This window comes from Microcaecilia unicolor, chromosome 7 (genome assembly GCF_901765095.1).
Source record: "Microcaecilia unicolor chromosome 7, aMicUni1.1, whole genome shotgun sequence".
Lineage (NCBI taxonomy): Eukaryota > Metazoa > Chordata > Amphibia > Gymnophiona > Siphonopidae > Microcaecilia > Microcaecilia unicolor.
Window position 1 is genome coordinate 177,078,645 of NC_044037.1, and position 15,015 is coordinate 177,093,659.

The window sequence follows — 15,015 nt, forward strand, 5'->3', positions numbered from 1 at the left end:
CTCCTGTCTTCCCACCCCTCCATTCATGTCCAGCATTTCTTCTCTCACCCCTTTCCGCCATGCATGTGCATCTACTTCCTGCCTTCTTCCTCCCCCCATCCATGTCCAGCATTTCTTCTCTCTCCCTTCCCCTCCCCCTCCGTGTGCATCTCCTTCCTCTCTTTCCTTCCCTCCATCCCTGTCCAACATTTCTCCTCTGTCCTCCACTCCATCGATGTCCAGCATTTCTCCTCTCCCCTCCATATGCATCTCCTTCCTGTCTTCCCTCCATGTCCAGAATTTCTCCTGCCCTCCCCTCCATGTCCAGCAACTCTCCTTTCTCCCCCTGCCCTCCCTTCCATCCATGTCCAGCAACTCTCCTCTCCCCTGCCCTCCCCTCCATCCATCTATCCATCCATATCCAGCAACTCTCCTCTCTCCTCCATCCATATCAAGCAATTCTCCTCTCTCCCCTGCCCCCTCCATCCATCCATGCCTAGCAAGTCTCCTCTCTCTCCTGCCCTGCATGTCCAGCAATTTCTCCTCTGTCCCCTGCCCTCCCCTCCATGTCCAATGATTCCTCTCTGCCCTCCCCTCCATATCCAGCAATTTCTCCTCTCTCCCTGCCTCCCCTCCCATCCATATCCAGAGATTCTCCTCTGCCCTCCCCTCCCATCCATGGACAGCGATTCTCCTTTGCCCCCTATCCACCCCTCCCATCCATGTCCAGTGACTTGCCCCAGTCCCACCTGCCCCCCTTTTCAGCCCTCAAGTTCCGGTTCCAAACCCAGCCCCAACTGCGCGCCCTCTTTTCCTCCTAGCATCCCCCTTTTCATTCCTGCCACCCTAGGGGGGGTTTAAAGCATTACATCAGAGGAAGGCGGGACACTGAGATGGAAGGGAAGGCTAGAGAAGAGCCTGCTGCTTTCGCTGCTGTTGGCGCTGCTGCAACTTGAGGTAAAATAAAAGATTTAAAACCCCAGGGCGGCAGGAACGAAAGGACGGCTGTCGGGGAGCTGAGGGCGGGCAGGTGGGATCTGACAGTAGCCTGCAAGTGAGCCACCCGGGCGGCAGTAAGCCTGGCTTGTGGCGCCCTCCAGAGGTTGGTGCCCCCCTGCCATGCTTACCTCAATTACCGGGTTCCACCAGCCCTGGTCTACGCACCTTAGTAAAAGGGCCTTTGTATATGGCAATGGCGGTACATAAAATTTTAAATAAACATAAACAGGTGGGAGACAGATAAGCTCTTGCTCCCTCCAGTGCTCAAAAATAGTGCTACAAGTGAAGAACAGCCACCAAGGAGGAATAAGGACATCTTGAAGGAAAGAGAGGAGAACTCAAATGCTTAGGATCACAGCACAAGAATGGACTAAGGGAGTCTTTTACAAAGGGGCATTAGCGTTTTTAGCGTGCACTAACCATGTAGACACCCATAATATTCTTATGGGTATCTACACGGTTAGCGCGCGCTAATTTTTAGTGTATGCTAAAAATGCTAGTGCACCTTTGTAAAAGGGGCCCTAAGTAGCCCAAGGCATTAAAAAGAAATAACAGGTGAAGTACTATAAAGAACTTGAGATAACAAATTAATGAAAAGACAATATATCAAACAAAGAAGAGGCGAAGGAACAATAATGAAAAAAAGGACAAAATGTTAAATTAGAAAAATATTTAATAATGTTCTGTCATTTTAACTTGCTATACAAATTTAATTACTGCTTTAGTCACTGTTAAGCACAATCTTTGGTTTAAAGAATTTGCTATTTCAACACATCTAAAAAGAACAAAATATGTTAGCATTTTCTGGAAGTGGAGCATGAATAGAATTCTAAAAGTTCAGATTCAATTAAATAATATTCAGCATGAAATGCAAATTCACATTCACATTTAAATCTAACTTTTAAGATTCAGAGATGATATCAAAAAAGTTTGTCTATGTGAAAATTTTTTGTCTTTAACAATAAAGGACAGAAAAATTCAGTATACATCAGTTTGGAACTCATTGTGCTCAGCTGTTGATTAATTATATTACAACATCATTCTTGGAAATGGCTAAAGATGCAGGTAGATTAGTGATCCTTATGGCAGTGGTTATCAACCCAGTCCTCGGGCCATACCCAGCCAATCAGGTTTTCAGGATATCCACAATGAATATGGATGAGATAGATTTGCATACCAAGGAGGCAGTGTATGCAAATCTATCTCATGCATATGCATTCTGGATATCCTGAAAACTGGACTGGCTGGGTGTGGCCTGAGTTGAGAATAGCAGCCTTATGGTATGACAAGAGATTCATTAATGAACTTGGCTACCACACATATCTAATTAAGTAGGCTGGCTGCGGATATTAAAGCATGCTGCTTTGAAATCCAAGGTGGGACCGCCATTCCTTCAGTGGAGGGTTCCCTTTGCTAACCAACTTTTTCAGAAAACTACTGGGTTTTAGATCAGGGATATCAGGATTAGCTCCATAATATTTTTCTAGTTTGGTCAGCACGACGGGTAACCCAACTATTGAAGCATAGTACATCGGACCACCTGTATACTTTGGCCACCCATAGCCATTATTGTAGATGACATCTATGTCTTCTGGTCCTGAGGCAATCCCATCTTCTAACACCTTAAAACCCTCATTGATAAGGACATACAAACACCTCTCAATAATTTCCTCCTGGGTTACATAGTGTGTCTTAAGGTTGTGAATGCGTTGGTATTCAGACAAGAAATTATATAGCCATGGATCAGGCATTGCATTTCTACCCCCAGATTTCTCATACTTGTACCAGCCTTGACCAGATTTCTGTCCAAATCTCCCCTTTTCACACAAGATATCTGGAAGTGGACTGTATCTCTTGCTGCCACGTTGGCGAGCAGGTGTTCCAATGGGCAGTTTTGGTCCTGTCAGTCCAATTTCGGTTCGAGCCTTCCATCCTATATCAAGGCCTGCAAGATCCATCATTCGGAAGGGACCCATAGCAAGGCCAAAATCTTCAAGGGCCCGATCAATCTCTTCTGGTTTGCTGCCTTCTTCTACCAGAAAAACAGCCTGTTCAACATACAGCCTCATTAATCGATTACCAACAAATGATGGGCAGTTGCCTACCAGCACACCAACTTTCCCTAACATTTTAGCAAGTCTCATGGCTGTGGAGATTGTGGTTGAAGATGTGTAATGGCCATGGACAACCTCCAAGAGCTTCATTATGTGGGCTGGAGAGAAAAAGTGGGTCCCAATAACCATTTGGGGTCTATTTGTGACAGAGGCCATTTCATCAATGTCCAGGCCTGAAGTGTTGGTACACAGGAATGCTTCTGGCTTACAGATTCCTGATAAGTGCCTGAATATCTCTTTCTTTAATGCCATATTTTCAAACACTGCCTCAATAACTATGTCTACGTCTCTTAGCTTGCCATAGTCCAGAGTGAATTGAACTGGGCCAAGAGAATTAGTAAATTCAGTGTGTCCAAGCTGTTCCATCTTCAGGATTTCACGATCCAGGAGCGACATCACAGCCTTGCTGCCAATATCCAGCTGCTTCTTGTCTTGCTCCAGCGCTATCACCGGAATCTTGGCCTTTGCCAAAGAAGTGACAATACTTCTCCCCATTGTTCCCAGCCCTGAAAACATGAAAGAACATTTGTATAAATGGTTTAATTAAGCCAAACATGTTATATACAGGATTTTCTGAAAATCTTGATCAGACAACATTCTAGGAAGTGTTTTTATTTCATACTTATATAAACATCACACTACAGGATTAGAAAGTGGGAGAGAATTCTCAAGAATACTAGTGAAACTGCTAGTAGCAATTAGGACATTTTAAAAGAGAAAATGCCTCTTCAAATCATCATGATAGTGGGGAGAGTTGTGAGACTGCTACTAGGGAGCAAGAAGCTACTGCTGTTGTCCAGGATGTTGTGGTGCTAGGGAAAAAAAGAGAACATAGCTGTGGTTCAAGCTGCTAGAAATATGGTCCACTACTAAGGCTCGAGGTAGGAAGGGAGGGGTGAAAGCAAGGCCAAGAGAAAAACAAAGAGCCAAAAGTATGATGGCAAGGGTCAGGAGGGAAAGAAACTGAACGGAGGTGGAAGGAGAAGTGATGAAGTAAAAAGGGAAAGGAGGGCCAAGGTTCAAGTGGAAGGTGAAGAAGATGGAACAAAAATACAAAACAGATAACTTCCTCTTCCCCTCCCCCTGAAAAAAAATAGATGAAATGAAGAAACTATATGTCTAAAGGCATGGGACAGGAAAGGACTGTACAGTAGTGGAGGTACTTGACACTATTAAAGTTTGAGCTATCATTAAAAGGAATTGGCAGCATCAAATGGTTAGCTCAGTGGCCTGAGAACCTGGCACATCTTCTTTGTGTTCAGATTTGGCTGTCTTGTCTTCCAGTCCTGGTTGCCCGAAGCCAATCTGCTAAGCCTGCACGAGATCTCACCCCCCCCCCCCCCCAACCTCATGTAGCCAATTCTGACTGCATCCTCAGACCTGCACATGAAGTCCTGCTGTGGAAGAAGAGCGGAAGGAAATGGAGTCAGTTTGCTCTTGCTTTCCAGCTCTCTTCTGTTTCTTGGACTTACCTGCAGCCAATCAGTTGGGTCCTAACTCCCTGTCATTTTTCTGAGGGGAGAGGGAAGCAATGGAATGAAACTTGTAACTCAAATGTGCCTCTGGTGCAGTGAAGAGGGAGGGAGGGAGGGAACTGAGCACTCTCCCCCTCAATCTGCTTAGCATCCAAACTTGCATGTGCAGATGTTAGAACAGTACTAGTTATGCATGTAACTTAGTTGATCAATTAGCTGCTGATTGGCATTAACCACCAATAATTGGCAATAATTACAGTTAACTGGAGCTAATTAGCACTAATTTGCAGTTTGCATAACTGCACTTAGTAGGAGATGATCAAAGCAAACTGGGCTTGCAACATTTCATTTAGACTGGTTTTAGGCAGTTTAGCACACACATTATTGTGTGCCTAATGCACAAATGGTCTCGACACTGCTTCTACCACGTGAGGAAAGCAGTGAATGAAAACGCTAAGCAAATCTATGAAAACGAGCTCATTTGTATTAAAATGAGCATTCCATGTGAAGCACAGATGCTTCCAAAGAATGCACAGAAAGGAGCACCTCCCTGTAACGTTCAAAATTTTCCGGCAGGTCCGAGCTGTCATTCCATGAGGGTGACTTCTCAGTGGAGCTGTCTGCTAGCATTTTTTTAATAGAATCTGCATGCATGTGTGTGGGAAATGTGCCACGAGTGGGGAAATAAGCTATATTTGTGTATTTATATGTGTGTGCTCTGCCCATCGGAAAGCAGTGCGCTTGCATTTTTTAATAGTATTGGGTGTGTGCTCCACACGTAGCAGTGCCATGGAACTATAAATAAACAACACATCAATCCTCATGAATGCATATGGTGTCAGTGCAACTTGAATGCATTGGTCTGTCTGACAGCCTCGCACTAGTTTATAATGTGATCCTAAAATGTGTTTAATGCTTTTACTGTTATTCTCTTTCCTAAGGACTTTCACTGCTGCAGTTCCCACTGCAAAGATATGTGAGCAACGCATTGTGTGTAATGTAGTTCACAGGCAATGCAGCCACACTTGTCTATCTGTATAAGAACGGTTACCACTGGTTGTGAGGCTGCCCAGACCTTCTCTATCTCTCTCTGCCAAGCTTGGCTCCTTTGTCTACCTGGTATCATATCCTGGTCATTCTTATCTCTGTCCTGAGAGGTCAGCCAGGTATGACCTTTCCCTCCAATCTAGGGTCGTCCTCTAGCACCTCCCTTGCCACCCGGTGGCAGGCTCTGTCCCCATTGGTCCTCCTCCCTGGGTCTGTGTAAGCCTTCTTGACCTCCCTGTCCCTCTGGCCATGAGGCATTCTCCATCTTGCTTCAGACCAGCACTTGTTCTGCTCCCAACTCCCTGGAACGAACTTGGTTTTTTACCTTGAAAATATCTACTCTAATGAGATATCACACTCTCCAGTCACCCAGCTTTGAACCACTTCTATCTGCTTAACTATTTCCCACCTCTGCAATAAAGCTACATCTCTTCAGATCTCCACCTCCAACCACTGCAACAGCTCTCAGGATTACGGAGGCTCTGTGCCCTGGAGCAATACTTCTGAACATCTGACTGTGAGTAAATTATCTGTGATTTATTCAATAAAGAAACTTCAGAAAAATAATAGAGACTTCAGGTGTGTTCTGGTGTGCCAAGGTTATACTCCAAGATATCAAGACCTTACAGTAACATGTCTTGAGAGTCTTGACATGTATGTTGTTACCATTCTGCTTTCTTTTGTTGGGCATGTGCAGAACATCAATATTGATCGTGAGACCATTCTGCATATGTGCTAGGTACTTTCTGTACCAAGCTGCACGTAGACTTTAGGCGTATCTCATTTGCATGCAATTTCCTTTCAGCATCAAATCACTGTTCCACAGTTGGTAAGTTTAGCGGTGGCTATTTATATACACGGATTTTAATGGCAACTTTTAACCATTCCTTAGTCGTAATTATATAACCTTAGCACAGAAATCCTTTGGCATGTAATCGCAAGCAGAGAGTAGATGTGGTAGGTGCCTGCACTAAGGTACCTTGGTTTGCTGAAGTGTTCACTCCAGGCACTTCAGTTATGAATTCTGCTGTTTGTTGATGGACCTCTCTTGTTTTGAACATATTACTCCCTGTTTGAAGCGCTTGAAATGGTTACCGGTACAATGGAGAATACTGTACAAGTTGTTATTCATTAGGATTTATTTACTGCCTTTTTGAAGGAATTCACTCGAGGCGGTGTACAGTAAGGCTAGATCAAAATGAGCAATAGACAATTACAGCAGTAAAAATATTCAAAAACAATACAAAGTATGGTATGGCATAGCATACTACTTACACTGTCAACACAATACGTAATAGAACATTATAATTGATAGTGAAGAGTTAAAGATGCAACATATAGATAGGTAAGAAAGTAGGAAGAGTTATGATTATGATTCATCAGGCTATTTTATCAAGACTCAGCTCACTAGATGAAAGCTATTGTACAGCGATATTTGCCATCTTGATCTGTGCGGTCTGAGCACCAGCATTTGCTTGTAATTCCTGCATTACAGCATGTACATTTGGAATTTACAAAGCTAGGTACTTATTCTATCAGAGGTCCCATTGAATGGACCAGTTTGCCACTGCGGCTTAAACATGAAACCAGTAAATCAGCATTTTGGAAACACCTGAAATATTTTTTGTTGTTTAAGGCTTTTAATTATTATGATTGATGCTGTATAGTCTGACTTTGAGTTCTTTCATTATCTGTATTTGCTTATTGCATTTTTATGAATGTTTTACTATGGTTACGTTTATAACTGCAGAATTTAGTTGCGGACATTTATAACAGACACTGAAACGGTGTAAGCAGCTGTACCTGTAGGTTGGCACGTAAATACTGACTTATGGTTGTATTCTGTATAAGCAATTACACACAGCATCCCAGCACTAACTTTAGGCACCCTGCACTAAATTATGCTTATGTTTATTCATTTATAAAATTATAACGTAACTTTATCCAAGAAAGGGAACAACGCAACATACATAAGAATTACAACCCCTCTATATGTTAAGACAGATGGTATACAGTTTATGCCAGCGGTTCCCAAACCTGATCCTGGAGGCACCCCAGTCAGTCAGGTTTTTGGAATATCCACAATGAATATTCATGAGAGATCTGTATGAAGGAAGCAGTGCATGCAAATATATCTCATTAATAGTCATTGTGGATACCCCCAAAAACATGACTGGTTGTGTTGCCTCCAGGACCATGTTTGGTAACCACTGGTTTATGCAGAAAGATGTGATGGAGAAGGGGGAAGAAGATGGGCCAGAAGCTGGAGAATGGGGTAAGAAAGGTCAGATGCAGTGGAAGGGAGAAAAGAGGAATGGGAAGAGACATGGTAATTTATTTATTTAGTTATGGCATTTATATCCCACATTTTCCCACCTGCGTGCAGGCCCAATGTGGCTTACAACAGTAAAGGGCTGAAAAGGCATACATTAATTTGGAGAAATGAGAGGGGGCAAGTACTAGGGACAATATAGGAAAAGAAGTAGGGAGTAGATTCAGGCAAGGGGGACAGAAACTGGAGAAGGGGGTGATGGCAGAAGACGCATGCTGGGCAAAGAAGCATGTGATATGCTGTGCAAGAGTGAATGCTTTGCTCTTGTGCTCTGAACCCTCTCATAATCTCTGACCATTTTGGTTGTACCAGAAAGGTGATATATCAAAAATCGAACAGACAAATAAACCATCTACAAAGTTTGCTTTCAAAAATAATTGAAGATTGCAGATCCAAATTGGTTTGGACACATTTTTGGCTGAATTTTTGAGCAGAAATGGCAGAGAAAATCACAATAAAAAGTTAAGGCGGGCAGGATGGAAGATTAGGAAGAATAGTTGTAACATGAGCGATGCTCTGATACAAACACTCACAGCCTCTGAAATGTCAGCTTTAGGTAGGCAATCTAAGAGTCTTTCATCACAGCTTCATAGAGTAATGCAAATATTAACAGAATTTAGAAATCAAATGCTGGATTTAGAAAGATGAACCTCTGATGTGCAGGATCCATTTCAGCAGGCCCAAATTCAGATAAGACTTCAGTAAACAAAAAAAAGGTTTGAGACTTATGAAGACAAAATCAACATGGAGAATAGCTCGCGGTTTGTAGGTCTACCAGAAACTCCATCTGATTTGGAACTCAATCGGATTCTTTAAGAGGTGGTTGGTGGATGAACTCACTCCAGCAGCCCGCTTGGTAGATTTGCATATACAACATGCTTATGTCCTGGACAGCACAAGGAACACTCTGATAGGCCAAGGGTTATTGTGAAGATTTGAAACCACATTCATAAAGTTGCATTGCTGCATGCATATAAGATAATAAGCGTAATTATGTTTTGGGATTATTCTGCCCAGATATCTGCGCAAAGGAGAGCGTTTCATCTGATCTGTACCAAGTTAGTCCAGCAAAAAAAACATTTTTAAAATCTTTATTTTTATTATATTTTTTTGCAAAGTGTAGAACACGTAAAATATTGCGAAACACTACATCAAAACCAGCTTTGAAAAGCACAGCAATGACCTGAACTCTGATTGCTCACCCCTCCAATTGTTCCAAACCAACACAGCCACACTATTTAGTTTGTTATGAATAAATTGCCTAAAACATATTTGCTAACCATCAAAAATTTCAAACTGAGAATTATGCACGAAGGAAAGGTGAATTATCTGTCTACAGTGTAGGAGACAAAGCATTGACATAGCTCCAAGCACTGGATTCTGACTGTGCCATTAGTATAGCTTCCATCCCCATGGAACATAGGCTTGTGCAGCTCACTCAATCCTTTTTGTGTTGCATGTTATGATTCTTACATACATACATACTGTGGAGGAGGCCTGTATCGTAGTGATACTGTTGTGGTTTGGACCATGTATGGACAGAGGGACTGAAATATGTCTTGAGTGGGTTATCATCTGGATCATTGAGACAAAGAGTGGATGAATGGACTGAATCCCAGAAATACTTGCATGTTATGACTGTGAAGGTGGACTTCTTGGGTAACTTCAAGGTGGATAATATTTTACTAGACTGTTTGAGATCTGGCCTCCACTGTGATCAGTGCCCCCTCCTACACCTTGGGGATTTGTTTGGATTTCAAATATCAGGAATGAATATGTGCAAGATGACTGGAGAGTATGGATGAGATCAGCATGTACTTACGTGAGGAAACTGGTGAGACGGGAAAGCAGGGTTGTGGTGAGGGAGGGAGGGATTGAGCGTTGGAGAGTGAGCTATGGCAGGGAGATGACTAGCTGGAATTTAACAGAGTTGGGGGAGGAGGTGGGAATCAACTGATCCTCCATGGTAGGAAAAAGGGGTAAGTAATGATTTTTCAGGGAAATTGATTGGTAAAACCAGACTCACTGCAACTTATCATTAGAATCAATATGATTTATTTTTTATTTTTGTTACATTTGTACCCTGCGCTTTCCCACTCATGGCAGGCTCAATGCAGCTTACATAGGGCAATGGAGGGTCAAGTGACTTGCCCAGAGTCACAAGGAGCTGCCTGTGCCTGAAGTGGGAATCGAACTCAGTTCCTCAGTTCCCCAGGACCAAAGTCCACCACCCTAACCACTAGGCCACTCCTCCACTCTTGGGGTTGAGGTGGAGGTTGGGTGCCCAGACCTTAAGGTACTGCTAATGTCTCAAGCAGTAATGATTCAAAGGCATACAAGATGCGAATACCACAGAATATGGCAGGGATTAATTCCCCAATAAAGAGATCCGATATCCTGCAGGCGCTGTGTAGACAGGTTACACATATTACATGCCTCCAAGAGACTCATTTAACAAAGGTGGACATAGTGAGATGAAGATAGGACAGGTTGGAAGGCTTTTTGGAACATTAGCATTGCCATACTTGGATAGACCAAAGGTCCATCAAGCCCCGTATCCTGTTTCCAATAGTGGCCAATACAGGTCAAAAGTAGCTGACAAGATCCCAAAACAGTAAACGCAGATTTTATGATGCTTATCCCAGAAATGAGCAGTGAATTTTCCGAAGTCCAGCTTAATAATGATGTCTTATGAATTTTGCTGCTAGGAAATTAGTCAAACCTTTTATTTTTAACCCTGCTAACTGCTTTTACCAAATTCTCTGGCAAGTTTAATTACATGTTGAGTGAAGAAATTTTCTCCAATTTGTATTGAATGTAATACTTAGTAGTTTCATTGCATGCCCCCTAGGCCTTGTATTTTTGGACAGAGTAAACAAGTGATTCATGTCTACCCATTCTAATCCACTCCACCCAGTATTTTATAGACCACTATCATATCTCCCTCTTTGCTTTTGGGTGGTAGGTTCCAAACAGTACTCTCAAAGGAAGATTTATATTGAATAGGAACAAAAAAGGCAATTTTAAATATCTACACCCCACATGAATATGGCCCAATGTTTTTTGCAGATGGGTAGTGTCTGTACTCACGAAATGGACACTCCAATAGTAGTAGTGGGGGACTTGATGCAATTAAGGATGCTGCAATGGACAGAACTGCCAGCTCCTGGAAGGAGGATAGCCATATTTTCTGAGGTTTGGCTGCTTTTTGTAAAGTGCTACATCTGGTAGATAACTCTGGACAGAGATTGTATCCACCTGTCTCAACTTCATCCCTCCACATCCAGAATAATTATATTTTTCTATCGAAGCTCTTTGCCCATGTTGCTGGTGCAGAAGTGGAACCATAGACTTGTCTAACCTTGCTTTGCTATGCTATGGCTGGACTTGGAGGTTTTTAGGTTGGAAGTGGGAGAGAGAAAAATTTGAGGAGAAAAAGGAAGTACTGAAGAGAAAGAACACATGGTAAGAAAAATGATATCAAAACAATGTTTATTCAATCTTTTTCCACAATTTGAAAATGATATTCAACTTTGATCACTGCTTTTGTCAATGTTAAGCACAAACTTTGGCTTGAAGTATTCGCTAATTACCTCATTGACCACACATTGATCAGAGAACAACAGCTATAAACATAGGTTGAAAATGGTATGAAATTATAAAAAGAAAAAATACGCACTGCTGTGGAAGAACAGGAGCTCCTTACATGTATTTTTTTTTGTAGCTTTAAAGTTCATCTTGTATAAAATCTGTTCCTTAAAGATGCTAAACCTGACCAGCAAGTTAAACCCGACACTGCTACACTGTGCAGTCAGTGGCTATCAAGCATTGAGATTAAATGCTCCTATTATTCTAAGAAAAGATCATCAGTAGTAGCTGAGAAAAGTGTAGGGGCCCTTTCACAGAGCGGCGGTAAGCCCAACATGGTCACCGGTGGTAGTCCCACAGCAAGTGTGCACCATTTCCGGGGGGAAAAAAGAAAACCCCCAGAAATAGCATGCACGGCGATTAGCCAGCAGTAATCTGGCATCGCTGCCCAGTTACCGCTGGGTTAGCACAGGAGCCCTTATTGCCACCTCAATGGGTGGTGGTAAGGGCTCCCCACCACATGACCACATGGTAAGCATTCTCACCATGTGACCCATTTTTTTTTTTACCTGCTGCAAAAAAAAAAAAAAAAAAAAAACAGCTGTGATGCACAGGAAAAATGCCCCCCCCCCCCCCAGCACAGGGCCCTTTTTCCTGCACCTTGGTAAAAGGACCCCGTACTTTGTTACAGATGGTTCTGCCCTTTGAAAGAAAGGCAGAAATCAGAATCAGTTTCAGCTGAGGACAAATAAATCTGTGCTGTCAGAAGTAAATCTGACCGTAAGATTTAAACAGTGACCTGTACGTCTCTTTCAGTGCAGCATCACGGACAGCCCAGACAGAGGGCTAAGAGGCTGTCACAACCATCAGATCTGACTGAAGGAGGGCACAGAGGTTTAACTCCAAAAGCAAGCTGTTTAAGATGAACATCTAATATAATAAAAGGCACCCTCAACGTTCTGAGGACAACGTTCTGAAGTCACTCAGACTCCCAGAACGGTTCGTAAGTTCGTGGTGGTGAAACCACTGAACGACTTGCTGCCCCGCCCTCGCGTCAAACGTCATGATGTCGAGGGCGGAAAACCAACAGAAAAATGAAAGCAGGGACCGCATCAAGGAAGGGGGAGGAGTAGGGAAACACGCGGAGCGTGTTTCCCTACTCCTCCCCCTGCCAAGGAAACGCTGGCTACCAACCGCGCCGCGCGCCTCAGGTAGCCCCACCCCGACCGCCCGAGCACCACTCTCCCTCCCTCCCAAGTTCAGCAACGCGCGACGGCGACGTGGTGGGGGCGCTCCGCCCCAGATGTCAGCGGGTGGGGGGTGCTGCGAGTCCGCTCCCGGCGCTGTCCTGCCTTTAAAACCCAATTTGAAGCGCCTCGCGTCTGCCCTTCTACTAAAAATCTCTTCGACGACGTCATTGGGCCTTCCCACATTGAGTCCCGCCCTCCTCTCAGGTAACTTCCAATTACCGCGAGGGTGGGTGGGACTCAATGTGGGAAGGCCCAATGACGTCATGGAAGAGATTTTTAGTAGAAGGGCAGACGCGAGGTGCTGCTGCCTGTTACTCCAGTGCTTCAAATTGGGTTTTTTTTTTTAAGGCAGTGAGGGTGGTGGGCCTGGGCGGCAGGAGAATGGAGCTGGTAGGTGGGGAGGGACTCAGATGGGAGAAGGGTGTGGGGCTCCTCAAATGGGAAGGAGACTGATGTGGGAGGGGTTCATGGATGGGAGAAGCAGAAGGGGGTGGGGAGGGGGTTCTTGGATAGTTGAAGGGGACGGGTGGGGAGGGGACTGGGGTTCTTGGATGGGAGAGACTGGGGAGGGGGTTCTCGGATTGGAGAAGGGGACGGGTGGGGAGGGGACTGGGGTTTTTGGATGGGAGAGACTGGGGAGGGGGTTCAAGGATGGGAGCGCTTCATGAAACCCCATACACACTCACTCTCTCATCTGGCAGCGCTTCCTGTACCCCCTGCCCCCCCCCCCCCCCACACACACACACACTCCCTCACTCTGTCATCTGCCATTGCTTCCTGAACCCCCCCCCCCCACACACACACACACATACTCACTTACTTTCATCTGGCAGCGCATCCACAATCCCCCACACCCCTCTTCTTCCAAGCTGAACCCCTCCAACACATCCCCCCCACCCCACACACACACACACTCTCTCTCTCTCTCTTCCTCTCCTCCAGCACACCAATTGCTTAGGTGCAGTGGCAGCAATCTCAGACACCAGAGAAAGAGGGGGGCCTGACACCATAGAGAGAGAGAGAGAGGGAGGGAGGGAGGGAGGTATCTCTGTCACACACACACACACTCTCTCTCTCACAGACTATGTGTTTCTGTCTCTCACTCTCATACACTCTATGTCTCACATTGTATCACATTCACTCTCTATGTGTCACACAGTCACTTACATACTCGCTTGGTCTCATACACTCAGTCTCACAGACAATCTGTGCCTCACACACACTCTCATTCACGCACACACTGTATCTGTGTGAAACACACTCTCTCTCTCTCTATCACACTGTGTCTCCCATACGCAATTGCACACACTCTCATTCTCACACACACACTCTCTCACAGACACGCTCACACCCATACTCACTCTCTCTCTCACACACACACTCACACTTTCACTCTCTCTATCACACACAGTCACTCTCACATACACTCTCCAAAACATACACATTATGAGGAAAACCTTGCTAGCGCCCGTTTCATATGTGTCAGAAACGGGCCTTTTTTACTAGTTAAATATATTTTCTTTTGCCTGTTTGTTGTAGTTTATTTATTTGGATTTAGCTCACACCATTTCAGTAGTAGTTCAAGGTGAGTTACATTCAAGTACACAAAGTATAATCTAAAGGGGGACTTTTACTAAGTGGTGATAAGTCCAACATAGGCTTACTACTCGCTTTTCTGGAACTACCATAAGGCTACCACAGCAGCCTGGCGGTAGTTCCATTTCCAGCGCTACAAATACTTCTTTGTAGCGATGGTAATCAGTCAGTGCTACGCGATTCCTGGATACTGTTGTGTAAATTGTACGGGCTGTCTGTGGAAGCTCAGCTGTCTTTTATATTGTGCACCATAATATTTAAAATACTTTATGGTGACGCGCCATTGTATATGAACGATCTAGTAGGTCTGCTAACTCGATCAGGAAATATTTCTTCAAGAAAGCCTCTTTTACAGTTTCCTAGTCCACAGGGAATACATTCTAAATTAATATTTTCATCTACTTTCCAATATCTAGCTGCTCAAGTGTGAAATTTTCTTCTAACCAAGCTTAGAGTTATATCTGGTTAGAAAATGTTTAGGAAACAAAAGTGTATTTTTAAAAGAAATATTTCTGCTAATAATAAAAGGGCTAGATGTTATGAAATTGTTATTTTGTTTACATGACTAAATTCTTCAGTATTGTCTGAATTTCTCTTGGTATCTGTAATCCACACTGAACTAAAAGGTTGTTGCA

General features: G+C 43.9%; 1 protein-coding gene across 1 annotated transcript in view; it reads right to left on the minus strand.

The window, feature by feature from the left end:
• Window positions 1-2,143: 2,143 nt before the first annotated feature.
• The window catches only part of EHHADH (enoyl-CoA hydratase and 3-hydroxyacyl CoA dehydrogenase), a 98,662-nt gene continuing 85,790 nt past the window's right edge, over window positions 2,144-15,015 (minus strand). Inside the window, exon 7 of the mRNA XM_030208952.1 lies at window positions 2,144-3,598. Coding sequence (XP_030064812.1) covers window positions 2,328-3,598 — 1,271 coding nt within the window. The 3' untranslated portion in view covers window positions 2,144-2,327. The remainder of the gene's footprint in view (window positions 3,599-15,015) is intronic.